This window comes from Lissotriton helveticus, chromosome 3_1, assembly GCF_964261635.1.
Source record: "Lissotriton helveticus chromosome 3_1, aLisHel1.1, whole genome shotgun sequence".
NCBI lineage: Eukaryota > Metazoa > Chordata > Amphibia > Caudata > Salamandridae > Lissotriton > Lissotriton helveticus.
Genome location: NC_136061.1, coordinates 1,169,794,388 through 1,169,818,013, shown reverse-complemented (window position 1 = coordinate 1,169,818,013; position 23,626 = coordinate 1,169,794,388). Strand labels below are relative to the sequence as shown.

Below are 23,626 nucleotides of genomic sequence, written 5' to 3'. Positions count from 1 at the left end.
GTTCTTTCAGAATCCTTCATCTCCAGCGGAAAGGTCTTTACATTCCCTGGATGTGAGGAGGGTGCTGAAGTTTTATCTTGATAAGACTAAGGATATTCGTAGGTCAGACCAATTGTTCATCAATTATGGCTCAGTCAGGACTGGTCTTGCTACCTCTAAACAGTCCATCTCGAGGTGGATTGTGTCCTGCATACAGTTGTGTTACTGCAAAGCTAATAAGACCTTAGGGGGCAAACCTAAGGCTCATTCCACCAGGGGCAAAGCTGCTACGACAGCTATGCTCCGTAATGTTCCCATTGCAGAGATCTGCAAGGCGGCCACTTGGAAGTCGGTCCATACCTTTGCTAAGCATTACTGCCTGGACACTGATGCCAGGGCAGACGCTCAGGTTGGGCAGGCTTCGCTGCGGAATCTGTTCGCACAATAGTGGCGTAATTTTTTATTCTCCACCGCCGCTTGGTGTGGGGATGGGCTTGCCATTCTATTCACTAGATTATGACCATACACAGAGATCCCCTACTACAGAAGGAGTAGTTTCTGTCCTGTAACTCCAGTTCTGTAGTAGGGGTATCTCTGTTATAGTCATAAGCGCCCTCCCGCCTCCCCGGTGGAGAGTTATTCATGTTCATAATGCTACAGGTCTGGCGTTTTTTACGCCTTCAAAAAGAACTGAAACTAAGTTGGACCTGCTATGCATTCTGGGATACTGGGAGAAGGTTCTGGAAGGTTCCTTAAAGGCACAGTATCCTATTTAAGCCACATAATGGCAGCCTATGGGGCTTGTCTGTCCAGGTTCTTCTCTCTATCATTCCTGAGGGATTTTGCTGTTAAGCAAGGGAAATCTGTACAGGCTTTGCTGTTTTGTGGATTTTATGGTGGAATTTCTAGTTGAAGTACTGGACAGTGTAGCCTTTTTGGCTGCATTATCTGTCTTTAAATTCTCTCTTAAGTGTCTATGCATTTCTGCATTTTTTGACACTGTAAGAGATTATTTTTGATTGCTCCGGGGTCCACGCACATGGGCGGGACTATTCACTAGATTATGACTATAACAGAGATACCCCTACTACAGAACTGGAGTTACAGGACAGAAACTACTCCTTACTTCACACGAAGCTTTGTTGTGACTTTTGACAGGCAAACCTGAAAGCATTTATTTTTCTTGAGCGGAGCTGCCCACATTGTTAAAGCTGACACCGATGGAATACACTTGAAAACCTCCGTCCCTTGGCAGTTAAGGCTTTTTGCCAGTTCCCATAGAATATAACTGTAAAGCTCAGACCAAGCTTTCCCTAAACTCGGGTTACAATATGGTGAACGTGGAAACCTGCTACTGTAAGGAACAACGTGACACCCGAGTCTCCAACAGGGCAGTGTTCTGAGAAGTTTTGCATGCGGCTCTGACATAGATTTATTAGATTTAAGTGGCGGGCAGGAATTTTTTTGTTTTTGCTATTTGCAAGCATTCCCAGAAGTACACATAGAAAGCTATGCCAATCACATGCTTGCAGCACACTCCTAGAAATGTCAAGTAACTATTCCCCAGGGTCCTACTCCACCTCCAACCCCGACCTCATGCAGAGTTCTCCATGGTGAGAAGACTGCATAGGTGTAAACAAAAACTCTTCTTTTTCCTGGTATTAGCCCCCAAGAGATCTCGGGGTGAACTCTTCCCCTTGTTATCTTTGGATGAGAGCCATCCCAGCTAACAATCTCTCCCATCCTTTACAGGGTGAAAAGGTGACAAGTTTGTGGGGGTTCCCCAACTTCGAATGCAAACCACACCTCGAAATATCCACTTCCCATCCTTTTGAGAGTGATATATTCCTGCAGGTTTCTCCACATTTGTGAAGGAATATTGGCACTTGTAAATGGACTTACAACAACCACGAATCTCTTTTTAATTCCTGGTAGGCTTCAAAACGGTGCAGTCGATCGAGAACTTATGTTTACTGCAGAATTTACCTTTGTGACTCAGCCCTGACATGCTTATCCCAGAGTCACACAATTATAGTCAAATGGAGATGCTGGGATTAGAATGCAGGTCTCTCCGAGGCTACCAAAGCAGCAGGTTACCTAAAAGACTAGGCTTCCTCTTTTGCAATGTATGAAATTCACAACCCACTGAGTATTTTAGGATCCAATGAGGCTTTTCTTGCTTTATATAACACTTTACAGTGTCACAGATACTGATGTGTGAAAGTTTCTGCACAAGTTGGTAGTTTTCTGATATTAGTAGCTGCAAAAAAAGAAAATCTAGAGTCATCCCAAAAGCTTGTTGCTCACTTTGCTGCAGGCAAAGGTTAGTGGGTTTTCTTGAATGAATGAATGAAATAAAATTTATAATGCGCAACTAAAACCCGAAGGCATCAAGGCGCCTTAAATGCGCTCATGGGACATATACACCAAAATAATAGGACACGCCTGACAATTTATGTGAGAAAAAAGCGGTACTTTTGACAATTGCATCCTCTATAATAGTGAGCTTGTAAAACCATCGGAGCTGATGTAAGTAAAGGATTCAGCAGTTAGTTTAATTGCACAAAATTCTTTGTATGTGAGACTCGATAAATGAACGCTCATTCCTCTCACATGGACCGATTACGAGTTGAGCCTTCATTTTGTTCCACCTGAAAACTGTTTGCAGAAGACATAGGACTGTGGACAAAATCTTCAGATTTGAGAATACAAAATGGTATTGGACTATGCACTAAAGCTCTTTGGTGAGTTGGAAAAAACTTTCCAACCCGCAAATGTGGATTGCAATGCTATGTATCACTGCTCTGCAACTTGGTCTCAAGCCATTGAAAGGTTACTCACATACCAAGGCGCATGCTAACTGATTTGTAAAAAATAAGTTGTCCCCATTACACAGTTCCCCTTTAGGGAAATCATGTCAGGCAGCCTCAGGAGGAGCAGGCTGTGGACCACTGCCTTCTCCCCCAACGATGTGTTCTCAAGCAAGAACTATTTAAAAAAAAAAAAAAATTATATTAAAATGCAGAATCTGCCCCTTAAACGGAAATGGGCTACTTATAAAATAAACTGGCTTCCCATTTGGGAAAGTAAATGAAAAGATGGTGGCCGCCATCACGGCACCAGCAACTATTTGCAGGCGTCATAAAATGCTACTTGCCTAATAATATTCATTACGCAAGTCATTTTGCGGCGCATTGCGCATGCGCATGCGCAATGTGCAATGCAGAGGTCACATTGAAAGCTACATACCCAATTCTCACCCTGGTTTTGAAAATCAGGGCCTGTACATGGTGTTTTTCTTGATGCACCCGCAATTAGGAAGAGTGGTATAACCCACACTCGGATCCAAATGCAGGCCCAGTGATGGGGGAACCATGCAGACAGAGGTGCGGTGAATAACTACCCCATACTTCATTTCCCAGTAGGATAGGGATGGGTAATGAAATATGATCAGAGTTTACCTAACGTTTACCCGAATTTGCATATTATTCGTTTTTTTTATAATAATCACGATCATTGATGATGAAGCATATCATTTGAAGGCATATAATATATAATAAATAATGATACATTTATAAAATACCATCCATTAGTACAGTACAAAGGTCACATTCGAGTTTATTACAAAAGTGCCATTAGAAAAACACTTTTCACTGTGTCACAGATTAAAAGTAACAATAACTTTACACAGGAAAACAACTCTCTTTATAATAAGGGGGCTTCTTCAATGTGGTTTTACTGTACTACACAAATTTAACCCCTTGCATTCTCATTTAGTTTAATAACATTGGTTTAAAGAAATACACAATGTATTAAAATTAATTAAACTATATATGCAGACGTGAAGGGTATATTAAGCTACTTATTACCATTGTTGGGGAAGGGAAGGTATTTGCTAGAGGCTTCATGAATATGAAGCCTCAACAGCCACACACTCAATAATGGTAATAAATAACATATCACACTCTGCACATCTGCAAATATACTATGTGTTATTTTACGAACAATACTGTCAAAATAGCAACATTTTTCTCAGATATTGAATGGCAGACAATTCTTTTCTGACTAGAAAATCAATGTGGGTGGCAAAACACCCTCTCTGTGTATTTCATTTGGTTTACTCTATTGTACAACCCGAATTTAATTTCACTAATGCTCTTCCTGATGATGACAAAGAACACTGGGCAAAACCTAAAACAATTCTGATTGGCCCTATTTCATGCCCTTTGTCGCAAGTTAAGGCAGCGCTTGGTGCAAACATCTTTTACCACCGTATTATGAAAGCAGATTTTCAGAGGCGGTAACGTGTGGCAAAAATAATTGTGCATACTTGTTTTGGTGCATTGAGTTTGGGTGGTGTCCTCCGTTGATTTTCAGCTGTGTATCGTGCTCCATTATTGCATTGTGTTATTTTTGTGTTGTACTGTAGTAGCTCTGTTATGCTTTTGTTGTGTTATTTTGCTTTGTGTTATCCAGACGTGCAGACGTGAAGAGTATATTAAGCTACTAATTACCATTGTTGGGGAAGGGAAGGTACATCATGACTTACTAGAGGCATCATGAATATGAAGCCTCAACAGCCACACACTCAATAATGGTAATACATAACATGTCACACTCTGCACATCTGCAAATATACTATGTGTTATTTTACGAGCAATACTGTCAAAATAGCAACATTTTCCTCTACCACCCTCACTCTACCACTCTACTGCCCTCACTCTACCACTCTACTACTCTACCGCCCTCACTCTACCGCCCACACTCTACCACTTTACCGCCCTCACGCCCTCGTTCTACCGCCCTCACTCTAACACTCTCACACCCTCACTCTACCACTCTACCGCCCTCACTCTACCGCCCTCACTCTACCACTCTACAGCCCTCACTCTACCACTCTACCACCCTCACTCTACCGCCCATCACTCTACCACTCTACCCTCCTCACTCTACCGCCCTCACTCTACCACTCTACAGCCCTCACTCTACCACTCTACCGCCCTCACTCTATTGCCCTCACTCACTCTATCGCCCTCACTCACTCTATCGCCCTCACCCTATCTATCTATCGCCCTCCCTCACTCTATCTATCTATCTATCTATCTATCTATCTATCTATCTATCTATCTATCTATCTATCTATCTATCTATCTATCTATCTATCTATCTATCTATCTATCTATCTATCGCCCTCCCTCACTCTATCTATTGCCCTCCCTCACTCTATCTATCTATCTATCGCCCTCCCTCACTCTATCTGTCTATCTCCCTCCCTCACTCTATCTGTCTATCTATCGCCCTACCTCACTCTATCTGTCTATCTATCGCCCTCCCTCACTCTGTCTATCGCCCTCCCCCTATCTATCGCCCTCCCTCTATCGCCCTCCCTCTATCTATCTATCGCCCTCCCTCTATCTATCTATCGCACTCACTCTATCTATCGCATCACCACAGTCTCACTCAGCACCACCACAGCATCACTCAGGGGCACAACAACATCACTATGCGCTACCACAGCATCACTGAACGCCACAGCATCACTGAACGCCACAGCATCACTCGTCGCCACCACATCACTCAGCGCCACCACAGAATCAATCTGTGCAACCATTCAACAACAACTGGTTCAAATATGTTCTCTCAATGTTTCAAGCTTTATTACAAATGTCACAAAAAGATGTTAATATTTCACCTCTGTTCTTGGATTTTCGTCACAATTAAATACACTGAACATAATCTTCACAAAAGTTATTTACAAAAATGTAAGATATTGCCATTATAAATTACAATAACTTTTATTTAAGTATTAATTATTTAAAAAAATTAAAAGCCATTGTTATTTGTAATATCAATACATCTAAGTCACGTAAATACAATACATATTGCATTACAAATGCTATGGGCGTCACATTTGCAAAAGTTAAAACTACTGGAATTGGAAATGACAAAGCTATTAATTTAGCTATTTTCAAAACCAACACATAAATACAAAATTTGTCATTTACAATACCAATAGCTCAAACTTTCCTAATGCGAGACCTATTGCATTGCAAATGCTTGTTATTTGTAGTGCTGCACAGAATAGGGATAAGCCCCAACATCATAATGCTCATTGAATTGCTTTGCCAATGGTTTGATGTCACGTCAGTGGGTATGCCTCCCATCCATTCCCAAACTACAGAAGTATGCGCTGGGGCGCCCCCTCAAGCTTCTTCTTTTTGACCTAGCTGTAGAATTGTTGGCAAATTGGCAGAGAGTCATTCAAGAATCCAGAGGCCAATATGGAAGGCTACAGAAATAAAGTGGTAATGGGGACTATCGGGCATAAAAAGTAACTAGGGTCACCCAGAGATGTTCATCCTCACAGATGCGACCAGCAGACAACTGGTTGTTTGGGATAACTATAGCCCGGTGATGGAAAAACTAATTGGACAGACTGAGAAATGGATAATGCTGCTGCTATCAATTGCTGGCAGAGTTGTCCTGATAGAAGTGATGCTTCTGGACAATTTTTTATATTTGTTATAAAATATCCCAGTCACCCTTAGCAAACATTTTGTTGCCAAATTAAGATCCTTAGTGAAAAGGCTGGTGTGGGGGAAGCGAAGGGATGTTAATCCTAGATTAAATTGGGAGGCTCTCACTGAACCATATGAAAGAGAGGCTGGACCTAGAAAGATATAACCATGCAGCGCAGTCCCCTTAAGTGGTATGTTGGCTTGATCAGGAGAGCCGTATGCCTCATCTCCAGATTGAAGAGACTAATAGATGCAGAAGAGTTGAAAACAATTATTGCAGTTAAACTACCAAGCATATCTAGATAATACAAATGGTCCACTGCACAAACGAGTTGCTTTGGACCATGGTCAAAGCAGCCAGACTAGCACATCTACTCCCTGTCTCTTCAATTTATGAATAATCCTGCCCTTTCTTGACATTAGACAAGGAGGTAATAAACAGTCTGGAGAAGGCGGGCCTGACACAAATAGGCCAGCAGTTTATTAGTGTAGGTTTCTGTCCCTCGAATAATTCAGGTGGAATAGAAATAAAAATGCATTGGGCACATTCACTTTCCTTAGAGTTGGACATGTGGAGTCACTTATATGGCACTGGTTCTCAGATGAACCCCCAGAGTTCCCTCCACTTATCCATATGATTTGGGCCCCTGACATGAGGAGATGGGTCTCAAGACTTTATGGATTATACACTGATTAGTAAGCTATAGTTTTTTGTTTTTTTTAAATCTCTTTATTAGCATCAGATTGGTCCGTATAAGCATACAATCACATAGTAAACCGATTACATTGAAAACTTGAGTAGTCATTATACAGAATAGGCATCTGGAGGACGTGACCAATAATATTACAAGTGGTGCAACACATTCTAGAAGTCTTATTTTCCTTTTTCCAGTTATACATGTGAATCGCACGTGTGGTAGGATAATGCAAAGAGATATATATGCTTTCAAACATAACGAAAATGAATATGCCATCGTGAGAGAGAGAGCGACAAGCAACACATCAATTATGATCAAGGCAGTAACAGCATTGGCATAGGCAGACGAGGAGTGATGGAATGACATATGAAGAGACGTAAGTAGTGCAATATCTTCAATCGGGGCCAAGTAGACAAAGAAACAGAGAAGAAAACACCCCTTTCTCTAACATCAGCAACAATTGATTCGGCAGTTCCCGTCTACCCCGTCCCAGTAGTATATTAATAACAAGACCTTCATAACGCAACAGGCAAAGCTCAACTGTCATGATAGCGATACCTATCCCACCCCTTCCGGGACAATAGAACTGGCAGCTTGGGATTGTGTAGCCTGCGTTAATTTGCCAACGTACTGTCGGTATGGGCCCCAGACCTGCGTGGAATATTCCACACTATTGACATTACAGTGGGCAAGACTGCGTAACCATGCCTTGGAGTTGGGGATTCATCTGGACCCCCAGAGTATAGCAATTTCCCTTTTTGCAAGCAAGAAGCCTATGGCAGCAAGCTTCCGCGTGGCACGGGGGAACTCAACAACATAACCCAGCAGCGCAATCTCTGGTATGGGTTGCAACTCGCATTCTAAAATGTCGCCCAAGATGTGGTGTACTTGCAGCCAGTAGTCATGCAGTTTAGGACAAGTCCATGTAAGGTGTGCAAAATCGGCATGTGGGGCCTTGCATTTGGGGCAGCAATGAGGCCTGGTTGGGTCTATTTTGTGGGCAAGGCCGGCGTGAAGTACAGCCGCCTCAAAAACTTGAAATGTATCAATTTATGCCTACTATTAATGGAGACGTCTTTGGTAGCTCGGCAACAAGCAGCCCATTGGTCATCTGTGCTAGAACCACCCAAATCAGTTTCCCATGCCGCACGGACCCTCGCGTCCGAAGTAGGAAGGGCCGCCACACAGAGTCTGTACAACTTAGAAACCATATGTGCGCACGTTTGGGACTGAAGTAAGAAAGTTAGGGCAGCCATGTCATCTGGGGGTAGTGGGAACGAGGGGAACTGCGCTCTAAGCATGGATCGCACTCTGGTCAATACAAACGAATCCATAAACGTCCGGTCAGTGAATCGCTGATCCTCTGACACCGAAAAGACATGTCCGTCTGGGAACAGGTCCCCTATTGTGGTGATCTGATATTTGGACAGTGTGTTGCAAACCACTTTTTCAGCGGTGATAGGGAACCAGTGTGGGTTCAGTAGTGGAAGAGCCGGCGAATACAGCACGTCTAGCTGGAGTAGTCTACGCAGTTGCATCCAAGCCCATGACGTAGTGGAAACAGTCTGTATGTCTTGTGGGTCTCGGGGTAAGCCTTTGGGTAGTACCGTGTTGAGGGCAAGCGGTAACACCAAGTCCGCCTCCGGCCTCAGTTATGGAATCCGAGCGTCCGGGTGAAACCAGGGGTGTGCATAAGCGCATTGCGTGACTAGGTAGTAAAGATAAAAATCGGGCACCCCAAAGCCACCTCTTTCATAAGGCAGTGTCAGGATTCGCCAGGAAACTCGCGGGTTCTTGTCTCCCCACACCAACCGCAGCAACAACGAGCGTAGTTGGGTGAAGAAGATTTTAGTGAGTGGGATCGGAATGTTGTTAAATAAATATTAAATAAATATAGAAAACGGGGGAGCACAATCATTTTAATTATGGCGATACGGCCAGCCATCGAAAGAGGGAGGCGAAGCCAACGTGCGAGATTATCTTCCAGAAAGTCCAACGCCCGGCCATAGTTCAGACGAATCATAGATACCGTGTCTAGATGAATGTGGATACCCAGATATTTCACCAAGTCAGCATTCCACTCAAGCGGGAACGGGCAGTCCCAGCGTTCAGTGGAGGGGGTGAGTGGAAAGATGTCGGATTTGTGCCAATTAATACGAAGGCCAGAGTATTCCCCAAAGCGGGTCACTTCCAAAAGCAGGGGTGCAAGATTTGTCTCCGGAGATCTAACATATAAAATGGTATCGTCCGCGTAGAGGGAAATAAGAAGCGGACCTGTTCGAAACTGGAGCCCACGGTGCATGTGGTGTTCTTGAAAGGGCCGCACCAAAGGGTCCATGGCCAGGATATACAGCAGGGGGGACAGGGGGCATCCCTGTCGGGTTCCCCGCGAAAGAGGGAAGCTATCAGAAATTGTGCCATTCAGGCGCAACCGCGCCCTAGGGGCGGTATAAAGCAGTTCGACCGTGGAGACGAACATCGGTGGCATGCCCATCCGTCTCATGACTGACAGAAAAAAGGGCCATTCTAAAGAGTCAAATGCCTTTTCGGCATCTAAAATCACCGCAGCCGCCGGTGTATCTGGGTCCATTCTGTGGAGCACCGAAAACAACGTTTTGAGATTAAAGGAGGTGGATCTGTGGGGGACAAATCTGGACTGAGCCGGCGAGATAATAGACTCCATCAGTAAAGATAGTCGGGTTGCGAGGACTTTGGCTAAAATCTTGTAGTCAAGGTTAAGTAGCGAAAGGGGCCTGTAAGAGCCACACCTCGTGGGGTCCCGACCGGGCTTAGGAAGTAGAATGATGACCGCCTCCCGGAGCGTGGGTGGCAAAACCCCCATTTCAAGTGCTTCTGCATACACTTCTATCAGGCACGGTACTAGCTCCTCCTTGTATTCTTTATAAAAGTCGTCCGAAAAGCCATCAAGACCCGGCGCCGAGGAGCCTTTCAATGCATCTATGGCCTCAATGACGTAGTCTGGAGCAATAGGCATAGCCAGAAAATCCTGCATATACTTCTCCAGGAACACCATTGAGATCTCATTGATATAGGGGCCTGGGTCGCGACGATCCCCTGTCAGAGTGGAGGTGTACAATGTTTTGTAGTAGAATAAGAAGGCATCGCAGATGGCAGGGGTGGTCTGATGTCGAACGCCCAAGTCATCCACTATGCCAGAGATGTATGCGGCCTGACGGGGAGGGCGGAGCAATTGAGCCAGGAGCTTGCCAGGCCTGTCTCCCTCTCCGTATTGTCTCGCTGAGTGTTGCGCGCATAGATAGTTCAATTCCCTGTCTGCAGTATCCCTGAACTCCTGCAGCAACCCTAACCTCTTTGCCTCTATCTCACCATCGGTGTCCGTGAGTGCGTCTCTGTCCAGTTTGGCTATTTCTGTCTCGATACGTGTCATGGTGGCCCGAATCTCGCGCAAGGCCCCCACGTGTTTGGTGATGCAAACCCCTCTAATAGTGGCCTTGAATCCCTCCCACAACGTGGCCCAAGTGTCTACTGTGCCTGTGTAGTGCTCAAAATACTCCTCTATTGCAGAGAAATGACCCTACTAAACCCTCACACTGTTTAATGCATCAGAGACGCGGCTGGTTTCTTTCACTTGACATGGGATTGCCCACTAGTTATGGCAATATCCCAGATAGGGTAGTTAATGGACACACATGTAGAATGTACTTCTCTGACATTACTGTTGGGATAAGCCAAGCTATTTCCCAAGACGATGAACTGATTGGTGGCAGCATTAATAGTACTAGCGAAGCGTAGTGAGCTGCATTCATGGATGAAGGGCCCACCCCAAGAGTGAAAGACTGGATGAAGTGTGCTACATTTAGAGGCAAAACATTGGAGGTCTTAACAGGACTACAGGTGCCGCAAATGCAGGCAAGAGTCAATTGGAGACCATTCAGGCATCATTTAGCTAGTTGTTCTAGCAAAATCTTATTGGCTGCTCTCCTTGCTTGAGTGGACAAGAGCAATATACTCCCAGCGACTCAAATAGGTTTCAGAAAGTTGTATCATAGCCTTCATTATTCTATGGCCCTAGTTTTGCTGGTTAGTCAAGCCTTCTGACTTCATGTATTTGAAGAAAACTTGCAACTGTGTCAAAAGATCCCTGTTATGTAAAGCAATTGAATATGGGTGCCCATTGAGCCCTAGTCTTTTTCTACTTTCTGCATTATTTTTACATCACTTAGGCCATTTCATTTTTACCTATTATACATCAGAAACAGGCACATATCTATTGTCTATCAGGAGTCCACCAAGGTTGCATCAATGCATCTTAATAAAAAGAAATCAGTGATTTGAACATGCGTGCCTTTAAATCCTTCTCCTTTGGGTGGTCAGCATTTCAAAGCTCTGTTATTTGGATCACATCTTATTATTTGATAAAATCACATTGTAAGTGCTGCATATTTTTGATGTTCTGCATACTTGGTCTGAGTTGGTTGACTAGTTACTTAATAAATCCCAGCAAAACACAATGAGTTTTAGTAAACTGGGTCTAAAGAACCAACCTTGGGCCTCTTTAACCTAGGCCCCTCATATCCAAAATACTTCATACAAGATAAATTCCCCCCTCATCTACTCTTCTATTCCCTGTCCTGCATACTTGCTCTGAGTTAGTTGACTAGTTACTTAATAAATCCCAGCAAAACACAATGAGTTTTAGTAAACTGGGTCTAAAGAACCAACCTTGGGCCTCTTTAACCTAGACCCCTCATATCCAAAATACTTCATACAAGATAAATTCCCCCCTCATCTACTCTTCTATTCCTTCACCTAACCCCGTGCCTGAGTCTGATCTAAAGATATGGCTAACTCACATAGAAAATCAACTCAAACACAGGGTATTAACAATATCCTAATGATCCTCAAATCCTATCCTGAACTAACCATGAACCCACGCCTCGCTTCTTCCTACTCCCCAAGTCAACCTACACGAAAGACCAAGATCCAGCCCCACATCTGGCTCACAACCCTTCTTGATAGCTTAGCGCACAGGCCAAATAGATCGACCAACTGTCTCTAGTTGAAGCATTGGCCTTAGCCAAAACGTATGACTTGAGCCCAACCCAGACCAACTCCCCCACTCCAAGATACAGGTGATTACAGGAATCGAGAGGAACATCAACCCTTCAAAAACTGCCAGACCACCAACCAACCATATCGTAATCCTTCTGGCTCATTCCCGCATGGAAGCCTACCAGCAACAATAACATCAACTGCATGTTCATAAACTGCAGATCAACAACTAAACATGCTACGGATTTAGCCGAAGCCATCATGAACAATGACATCTCATTTATCACTGAAGCATGACTAAATGACATCTCTTATCCTATCCTTGACCTGCTAGTCCCTCCTGGCTTCTCCATCATCAACAAAGACAGGGAAAATCGAACTGGCATGGCATAGCTATTATCCACAAGATCAACATCCATCAGGTGGAAACAGATACACCTATCCCACTTTTGAACACTTCAGCATTAACTTAAGGACGAAGAACAACAAATTAACAAAATGTCACCTCCTCTATCACCCACCAGGCAACGTACTCTGCTTTGGAGAACATCTCTCAGAACTGATAATACACTCCTCTCTCTCTCTAATGACAATAACCTATTCCTAGGCAACATAAACCTACACTGGAATGAAGAGGAAGACACTCTCATACAATCCCTAAACTATCTCCTTCTCATCAAAAACCTTACCCAGCACTGCAAAGGACAACCACATACTAGAGGCGCAACCCTGGACACCATCATAGTGCAAAACAAAGCAATAACTATTGGACACATCCTCACTGTTGTCTGCTTGGATCACCACATTATTATGTTTCACATCACCAATCTGAAATAACCCCTCCTGCACTCAGAAAACCTTTCAATAGTCCCACAACTAATGTCAGGTTCCCCAGGAGGATCTAGAAGATAAGATGATGTCTTAACTCTTCCCCACCCTCAACAGGCAACCTCTCAACAGACAAGCTTACTTCCCACTACAATTCAACAATATCATCCATCCTAAACGTAAACGTAAACAAAATTAGAGAGGATCCTGGTTCAATATAGACCTCAACGCAGAAAGAAGACAACTGACAGCAGCAGAAAGACTCTGGAAAACCAAACCCTGCCCATCCCACCATCAACAGCTCAGAAGCAAACACAGAAAATATAAAAAACACATCTTAAAAGAAAAATCCACATTCTTCAGCAAAGCTCTAGACAAAGCAAGAAACCGCCCCAAAGAACTGTTCAATATCATTAAAGAGCAGGCCTCAAAACCAGCAAAGTCAACTCCTAATGTCTCCAAAGAACACTCTGGAAACATCACAAAATTATTCAATGAGAGAATCACAAAGATTGAACTGTCCTTAGAACACAACACTCTAATGTCCACCGAAAACCCTCTCCTTAGAACATAGGAAACAAACGCAGCTCCGACCTCGCCGAACTCACCAAAGGAAGCAATACACCCTGAGCCCTCGGGATATAAACTAAACCCAGGATCCCACTTAACCCACAAGAGGTGAATCACTCATTTACGGAGGATGACATTTCTAAGTTGATCACAAGTTCTAAGCCCTCCTTCTACCTTGCAGATCCTCTTCCGGCCTCCCTGGCGAAAAACCTCAACCATGCCCTCACACCCCCCTGGACCAAAATAATGAATGGCTCCTTGAGTAATGGGCTGATGCCTGCCTGCCTCAAACTAGGACAAGTCACTCCCATGATAAAGAAACCAGGTGCAGATCCAGAGGACCTCACCAACTTCGGACCCATCTCCAAACTACCCTTCCTCGCTAAAATACTTGAAAAATGCATCCTCTCCCAACTCACTCAACACATTGATTCCCGCAATCTTCCCGACTCACTACAATCAGTCTTTAGAAAAAGGATGTAGCACTGAAACAGCCCTATTAAACATAGGGGACGGCATACACAAGTGGCTGGACAGTGATAGATGCTCCCTACTCATCATCCTAGACCTATCAATAGCCTTCAGCACGATAGATCACAAGCTGCTTCTTGAATCCCCCCATAAGTGGATTGGAGTCTACGGCCTGGTTCTGAAATGGTTCCGCTCTTCTCTCCATAACCAATCCCAACAAAAAACAATTAACAACCCGACTTCTGACACATTCACCATTTTCATGGGTGTCCCACAAAGCTCAGTCCTCTCACCTACACTCTTCAATGTATACATAGAACCCCTCACCACCATTCTCAAACAAACAAACATCCTCTGCCACCTCTATGCGGGTGACACCCAGATCTACCTACAAATTTCCTGACTTGAAGACGTACGGCATCTTAACTCCACACTCAGAAAAGTTCAAAACTGGCTCTCACACCTGAAACTCAACCAAGACAAGACAGAATTCCTACTATTAACTAACAATGGACTGACCCCCAGGTCCAAGAATGGATACATTCCATTGGCGCTCTGAACTGCAAAGTGACGCTACCTGAATCTGTCAACTCTTTGGGGATTTCCCTTGACCCAAACCTGAGCATGATTTAACACATAAAGAATACAGCTAAGAGTACATTCTACAACCTGAAACTCCTACACTAGTACAATCTCTACCTCCCCCCGAACGATCTAAAACCACTATGCAATGGTACTGTCTAGATTGGACTACGGGAATGCCACCCTCACTGGCTCAGCTGAATCGCACTTAGCACCCCCTAGGAGCCATACTAAACACAGAAGCAAGGATGGTCACTGGAGCAAAAAGATACAACCACATCTCCCACCCTCTGAAAAGTCTAAAATGGCTTCCAATTGAAGCCCATTTTTACTTCAAAAAGGTCTGCCTCACCCACAAAGTCCTCCACACCGGGAAACAAACTTATCTTGCATCCAAACTCTCAAAGGCAGACCAGACAAGAAATCGTAGACGCACCAACACTCTGCTTCTCATCCCTCCCAAAAAACACAAACAAAAAGCACTCACACTCTCCTTTTGGGGAAATGCACCCATGATCTGGAATTCCTTCCCAGTGTATATCAGGACGAACCTTACCTATTTGAGCTTCAAAAGAAAATTAAGGGATTTTCTCCTCAACTAAAACTTCCACCCCACGGATTCTAACACCTAGCCCATTATTGGACTCCTTTCCGCCTTTATCCTGTTTTCCACTCCACAAACCATTATAATCATGACCTCCACCGATTCTTTATTGTGTAACCAATGCTAAATAACTCGACCTTGACTATTGTCTATTGTTCTTTGCCTGTGTCTTTGCCTGTAAAGCTCTCTGATCCCCTCGGGTCTAGCCAGTGCTATATAAAACTCTCTAAATAAAATAATTCTTGGTTCCTCAACCAGAAGTGTTGATAACTACATCTATATACCGCCATTCTATGGATTTCAAAAGGAGATAGCCTATTATAGCAGTCAATGTATAATTGCAAACAAAACACTGAATACTGCATTGTTTTCATACTATGATTGCCGCTTCAATACAGATGTTCATCTTTTACCTCTAAATGATAGAATATCAAAAGTCATACCAATATTAAACTAAGCTTCCCCATCCGGCTTCTAGTGATAAAGTTTACTATTAATGGTATGGCGGGCCAGTATTATGAAGTAAATAAGGAAATTAACTCAATTGAAAGCCATCAAAACGGAGTTTGGCATGACTTCACCTAGGGCTTTTGTCTTCAAGGCAACTTTGAGCTAATATTTCTCTCTCTTTCATCATGTGGTGTGCCAAGCACCATAACTAGTTGAATTGCTTCTGCTCTGGCTGGATGAGAAAGTGGCTGTTAACAAGTTTGTTCCATTTTGCTTCCATTTCGTTAGCAGTACTGAGGTTGTCCCATGTGTCCTACACTCCAACAACCAGATTGGTAAAGTTTTAAAACAAGGCCATCTAACTCTATGAAACAACTATCTTCCTATGCAGATCTTAGGATTTTGCCGTCCAAGTCATCAAACTCATTTCTTCGTGCAATCTGTAACAGACAATCTCTGAGTCTGTTTTACAATGTACTTGGCCTTAGTAAAATGTTGATGCTATTGCGCATGAATTTTTACCATATTGGAACCCTAGCCAAAATCAGCTAGTGAAGAAATATGTCATTTCAAAACATGCTGTATGAATTGTGTGTCACTACCACTGATAGTTTTACTCATGTTGTTCTTCATTGCAAGGTGTATTTCCTTTCCATAGGGATCACTTGCACAACCTCATAAACTCTTATAAGTCATGTGATATTTTAGTGGCCCGTGCAATTTTGAACTCCATTAAATTAGTGGTACATTTTTTACCAACATTTATTTAGAAAGTTTGACGCTTTTTGCAAGACACCCAAAGATGCATTCATTGGCTTTATTTACATTTTGAAATCCATGTGTAATCAAATTATGGAGAGAAGAGAAGGGTAGCAGGAATACTTTAGTAGACGAAATCACTATTGTTTCTTAAACCCAAGGAGAGGAAAGTGTAGGTTCAGGGTGTTGGGACTATCAAACAGTAGACTTTCACACTTGTAGAGATAAGTAACACCACACCTGGCCCATGTTGAAACGTCTCTTGTGTACATCTGGTTGGAAAAAAGTGATGAGCACAATGCCCTACCCTGATTTACCTGGATGCTTAGGCCACAGTATCGTTAATTAAATTTAAATCATAGGAGAGGAATGCTCTGTTCTCTGGTTCTAGTCAAAAGAGGGTATCTCTTTGGAGAACATGATAAAGTGCACATAGTGTTGGTGTAAGAGATACCAAATAGCATATGTGATAAGAAGTAAGCCAGGAAAAGAGCAAAGTGAGGGTAAAATAAAGCATATTTCTCTAGCAGTCACTGAAGGAAAAGTATTGATTGTTCCATTTGTGCGGACTTATAACTGAACTTTGCATTGCAAAAATCCTTAGCATTGTTGGTCTACTTAGTTTATAGGGCAGTCATGCGACAATATCAAAGAAGAATAACAGGAATGAATAGTTTAACAGTCCCACTCTCTGTTTAGGAATCCCAGTTATGATGATAAATTCTATATTTTTTTAATTAAATGTCATTTAATGTATTACATTTTTACATTTGTTTATGAGCTAAGTGCTTGAAATATACATGATTTTCATAGACTAATATTAAAATAGTATCCCCCCTTCTTGCTTCATATGACACAAATATCACCATAATCATCAAAACTTCTTGAACCTACCTGATTAAGCATAAATCAACAAATTCCCTTGCTTTTTCGGAAAAATGATTTGACAAGGAAGGCATTTTTCCTCTTTGGGCTCCAATGTAGAACATTGCTGGCAGCCTATCCATGTGTGCCAAAGGTGGTTTTCCCGTTGCCATTTCAAATACAGTACAACCAGTGCTCCAAATGTCTGACTTTGTTCCATATCCAGATGCATTTATCACCTCTGGTGCCATCCAATAAGGGGTTCCATGCATAGATTTTAGCATTTCAAAATGTGTGCCATTTAAACTCAAACAGGCCAAACGCTTGGCACATCCAAAGTCAATCAACTTGATTACTCCAGTTTGCATTAGCATAATATTATTTCCTTTGATATCTCTATGGATGACTTTGTTTTCATGTAGATAGGATACACCTTGAAGTATCTGCCTTGTATATCTAGAGAATACAATTTCTGGTAATGGACCGAAACGTTTGAGAATACTGGAAATTGAGCCACCAGGGATGAATTCCATAAAAATGCTGACAATATTGTCTTGTAAGCATGTTCCTAAGAATCCTACTATATTGACATGATTCAGTGTTCTTAGTAAATCAACTTCTTCTTGAAGTTTCTGATATTCCTTTTCTGTTGTGTCTGTGTCGGATGTATTCAAAGGTACTTGTTTTGCTGCTATTAGTTGGCCATGACTAGTAAGACCGCAGTATACCTGCAAAACAAGAATATTTCTCAAGTCAAAACAATGCAAATACTATAGCATTTTAATACTTGTTTGCATAAAATGACAACACAGTAATCCATACTATTACTGATTTTTCAATCGATGCATGATAGAATGGGTCTTCTACTTTCAACCTACCGTGCCATAAGCTCCCTTTCCGAGAACATCACCTTTGGTCCACATGATAGAATCATCATTAACTGATGAGTAGTTTGAAAATGTGGAATCATCGTTTAAGCTGTGTGATTCCTGGAAAGTGATGGTTTCACGAAAAAAACATTAGATCATCAAAAACCATGCTCTGATTAAAATTGCTCATTCTCAATAGATTACATTTACAGTCAGACATAAGAGTTTAAACATCTCAATAACTGACCTCACTGTCAAGCTTGGTCAAGCATAGATAGTCAGTGATAAGAGCATTATTTGTGACAAAACATGTCACTGCAAGTCTCTACATCGTTTAGTATTGTAAAAGTTCTTTAGAATGTTAATCTAAGTGATACATTGGGATTATATTTACAGGGTCCATTAATATGTTATTCATTTATCACATCATTTCCTAAATGGCCTTGCTTTTTTATCTGTTCTCAGTTCACCATGTCAAAAAGTAGTAGAACACATCACAAATGTTATGTAAGAAGCTGCTAGCAATATCTTCATACTGGTGCATTGGCTCATACCTATGTGCTGCTAAAACAATGGAGGGTAAAGGCATAATATCCTAGCCAAAATGAGGAATGCACTCATTTAAATTACTCAAAGAATTGCAATATATATTACAACAGATTGGGTCTCAATCTAAATCATGACATTCATTGTACAGACCTTGACAGGATAGAGGATGAAGCGCATCAATTCTAGTTCCAACTGTCTGAGCTCTCAAACTCCTCAATATTGCTTAATACTCACTTTTGTTATAATTTAATCCACTCCTTACCCACCGCAAACCATTTAGCTATACCTTCATCCACTGTTTGGCGTAAAGGTTCAGTGCATAGTGGAGGCTTCTACCAAAATTTTACACGATGTGCCCAATAACACGCTTAAATATTCTTTGTGGAAGTATTTAGTGTTTGAGAACAATCAAAAAGGTTGTCAGGTTTTCACTAGTTAAAATCTTTAAAGAAATAGACATGCTGAGCAACAGTTCATTTTATAAGGGACAGCTCTAATATCCTATACATTAAGAGAACCTGGTTTTAAATTGATGAATCAGTAAAATACAATAGGAAAAAAAACATTTTCTGTTCCATAAAGCAGGGTGTGCGCCAAAATACTTGTTTGGTCCTGAATGAATAAAGACTAAATATTTTTTTAAAACACATTATTTTGAAAAAGTTTGCAACCAGCACTTAATTAGCGAATACAGTTTTTGTTTATATTTGCATTTCTATATCAAAATCACATTTGTAATTTCTACTGTGCATAGTAAAAAAAGTGCCACTTAAGTGTGAACTTATAGTCTTAATTAATGAACAATCCTTAGATTTTCTACAAAATGCTAGCAATGCTGTCTAAATTATACAAGAAAATACAATAATCAGGTTATAAATCAAGCAAATCAAGCATACAAAGAACGCGTTGGGAGTGTGTCCTTGTACTGAGGACACAGATCTGAGTTTTGCAAAGTAAACTCAACTGCAGTATAGACAAACACCTGACCTGACCTGACCTCGTCAGAGCCGGTCGCTCCACCCGCCGCGTGGCTCCTCCTGAGTGCGCCCGGTCTCCCTTTGCTGCCGCCGCTGCCCCGGTGGCTGAGGCTCCTTTATTTTTACTGTTTTTTCCGCCTCTCTGCGCCAGTAATTGTATTGCTTTCACTGTTGTGCCAGTAATTTGTATTGCTCTTTCACTGTTGTGCCCCTGATTTCTTTTTTGTTTTTGTGCTCTTCTGCCGCCTTTTTCCCACTGTTCCACCCCGCTCCCCGCTCCCTGCCGCTGCTCCCCCCGCGGCCCGCCCCCCTTTTTCTTCTGTACACCCACTCCCCTTCCCATTCGCCACCCCGCTCCCGCCTCCCAGCTGCTCCTCCCTCCCACTGGATACTTAAGGTGGTGTCCACGAGGCGGGGAGCTGTGACCTGACCTGACCTCGTCAGAGCCGGTCGCTCCACCCGCCGCGTGGCTCCTCCTGAGTGCGTCTGGTCTCCCTTTGCTGCCACCGCTGCCCCGGTGGCTGAGGCTCCTTTATTTTTACTGTTTTTTCCGCCTCTCTGCACCAGTAATTGTATTGCTGTCACTGTTGTGCCAGTAATTTGTATTGCTCTTTCACTGTTGTGCCCCTGATTTCTTTTTTTTTTTGCTCTTCTGCCGCCTTTTTCCCGCTGTTCCACCCCGCTCCCCGCTCCTTGCCGCTGCTCCCCCGCTGCCCCGCCCCCCGCCCCCCTTTTTCTTCTGTACACCCGCTCCCCTTCCCATTCGCCACACCGCTCCCGCCTCCCAGCTGCTCCTCCCTCCCTCTTTGCCATTTATGGCGGAACGCACTTGTACGCGCAGCGTTCACGTGCAGTGGGCGCGCCGATTGTGTGCCGAAGGCGCGCCAAAGGCCACAGGAACACCATCCGCATCACGACCAACTCCGCCGAGCACCTTCACTTCCAGATACACACCGACCCCAAGACCACCCTCAGAGGCACCCTCATCTACAGACCTCCGGGACCACGCACACAATTCAGCAAAGCCATCGCAGACTTCGTCAGTCCACACGCCCTCACCTCCACAGACTACATCCTCCTAGAGGACCTCAACTTCCACCTGGAGAACAACAAGGACTGCAACACCACGCCCTGCTGGACAACCTCGCCAACCTCGGACTCAAGCAACTGGTGAACACCCCCACCCACTACGCCGGACACACGCTTGACCCCGTCTTCTCCTCCAGCAAGCACATCCCCTTCAGCCACTCCACCGGACTACACTGGACAGACCACAGCTGCGTCCACTTCAACTTCAGGAGAACCACGACCCACCACCACCCGCAACAGGTTCCCCGCGGAAGCTGGAGCAAGATCACCGCTGACTAGCTCACCACCGCCCTCAGCCAGAACCTGCCCACCAACACGACGGACCCCAACGAAGCAGTCTGCAACCTCACACAGTGGCTCACCAACTGCGCCGACGAACTCGCACCACTGAAGAATCCTCCCAGCAGACCCGGTAGCAGGAAAGCCTAGTGGTTTACCATCGACCTCAAAAACTCCAAGAAAACCTGCCGCACCCTCGAGAAAGCCTGGCGCCACGACCAGACAGCAGAGAACATGACCGCCCTCAAGAACGCCACCCGCAAACACCACCAGCTGATCCGAAGCACCAAGAAGATAGCATTCAAAGAAAGACTGGACAACAACACCCACAACAGCAAGGAGCTCTTCAACATCGTCAAAGAGCTCTCAAATCCCAGCGTCTGCAACACTGACATCACTCCCTCGCAAGACCTCTGCGACTCTCTCGTCTCGTTCTTCCACCGCAAGATCGCCGACATTCACAACAGCTTCGGTGCACAAACCACGCACCCAACCGCCGAACCAGCGCCCCCAACCACCACCCTCTGCACCTGGAACCCTGTCAGCACCGAAGACACCACCCGCATGATGAACACCATCCACTCCGGCTCCCCCACCGACCCCTGCCCACACCACATCTTCAACAAAGCCGACTCCATCATCGCCCCCCAACTCCGGAACATCATCAATAGCTCCTTCGCATCCGCCACCTTCCCGGAGAGCTGGAAACATGCCGAGCTGAGCGCCCTCCTAAAGAAACCCACCGTGGACCCCACGGACCTGAAGAACTTCCGCTCCATCTCGCTCCTCCCCTCTCCAGCCAAAGTCATCGAGAAGACCGTCAACAGACAACTCTCCGCCTTCCTCGAGACCAACGGATCCCTCGACCCCACACAGTCCGGCTTCCGAGTAAACCACAGCACCGAGACCGCCCTCATCGCAGCCACCGACGACATCAGGTCCCTGCTCGACAACGGGGAAACGGCTGCCCTCATCCTCCTGGACCTCTCAGCAGCCTTCGACACCGTCTGCCACCGCACCCTGATATAGCGCCTTGGCAACACAGGAATCCAAGGAGCGGCCCTCGAGTGGATCATCTTGTTCCTCGCCGGAAGAACCCAGAGAGTCCGCCTCCCCCTGTTCCGTTCCGCGGCCACCAAAGTCATCTGCGGCATCCCGCAAGGATCCTCACTCAGCCCCACCTTCTTCAACATCTACATGAGCCCCCTCGCAGCCATCGCCCGCCAACACAACCTCAACATCATCTCCTACGCCGACGACACCCAGCTGATCCTCTCCCTCACCAACGACCCCGCCACCGCCAAAGCCAACCTCCAGGAAGGAATGATAGACGTCGCGGAATGGATGAAGATCAGCCGTCTGTAACTGAACTCAGACAAGACGGAAGTCCTCATCCTCGGACCATCCCCCTCCGCCTGGGACGACTCCTGGTGGCCCCCTGCCCTGGGCAGCACACCCAAACCAATGGACCATGCACGCAACCGGGGCGTCATCCTGGACTCCTCCCTCACGATGACCAAGCAAGTGAACGCAGTCTCATCATCCTGCTTCAACACACTGCTCATGCTCCGAAAGATCTTCCGATGGATCCCCACCGAAACCAGGAAGACGGTCACCCAGGCCCTCGTCACCAGCCGTCTGGACTACGGGAACACCCTCTACACTGGAACCACAGCCAAACTCCAGAAAAGACTCCAGCGCATCCAGAACGCCTCAGCACGACTCATCCTGGACATCCCGCGCCGCAGCCACATCTCTGCCCACCTGAAAGACCTGCACTGGCTCCCCGTCAACAAGAGGATCACGTTCAGACTCCTCGCCCACACACACAAGGCTCTCCACGACATGGGCCCGAAGTACCTCAACAGCCGCCTCACCTTCTACACACACACCCGCCAGCTCCGATCCGCCAGCCTCGCCCTCGCCTCCGTCCCAAGAATTCGGAAATCCACTGTCGGAGGAAGATCCTTCTCCTACCTGGCAGCCAAGACATGGAACTCCCTCCCCACTCACCTACGGCTGACCCAGGATCACCTCGCCTTCAGGAAACAACTCAAGACCTGGCTGTTCGAGCAGTAGCGACCCCCCTCAGCGCCTTGAGACCCTTACGGGTGAGTAGCGCGCTATACAAATTTTTATGATTGATTGATTGATTGACAAAAGGTTTTGCTACTTTAAGGGCTGAAGGATACCCAATGCGCTAGGGGTATTTTCTGCTGGCTACATAGTGTTGTGCAGAGCAGGAAATGTGTTGATCTGGCTTGGGAATCCCACCACTAGAGCATTTTATCACCACAAGTCACAAAGGTGAAGGGGTTGGTCTTAGGAGCCCCACCAACCCCTAGGGAAAATGCCCTTGGAGCCCTCATCCATGAGGTTGAGGGAGGGTACCACTGTGAACCTCCTTCCACCCAATGTAGTAATTTCTGCTAAGTGCTCTACACATCCTCCAAAATGCCTTTAACATTAGTTTAGTATTCTATTCTATGTGATCACCTTGTGTAAT

The 23,626-nt window shown here is 44.7% G+C and overlaps 1 protein-coding gene across 1 annotated transcript in view; it reads right to left on the bottom strand.

The window, feature by feature from the left end:
* Positions 1-23,626, bottom strand: part of MAP3K19 (mitogen-activated protein kinase kinase kinase 19) — a 253,193-nt gene that overhangs the window by 141,584 nt on the left and 87,983 nt on the right. The window contains exons 8-9 of the mRNA XM_078683369.1: positions 18,236-18,346; positions 17,388-18,085 (exon numbers count right to left, since the gene is read on the bottom strand). Coding sequence (XP_078539495.1) covers positions 17,388-18,085; positions 18,236-18,346 — 809 coding nt within the window. The remainder of the gene's footprint in view (positions 1-17,387; positions 18,086-18,235; positions 18,347-23,626) is intronic.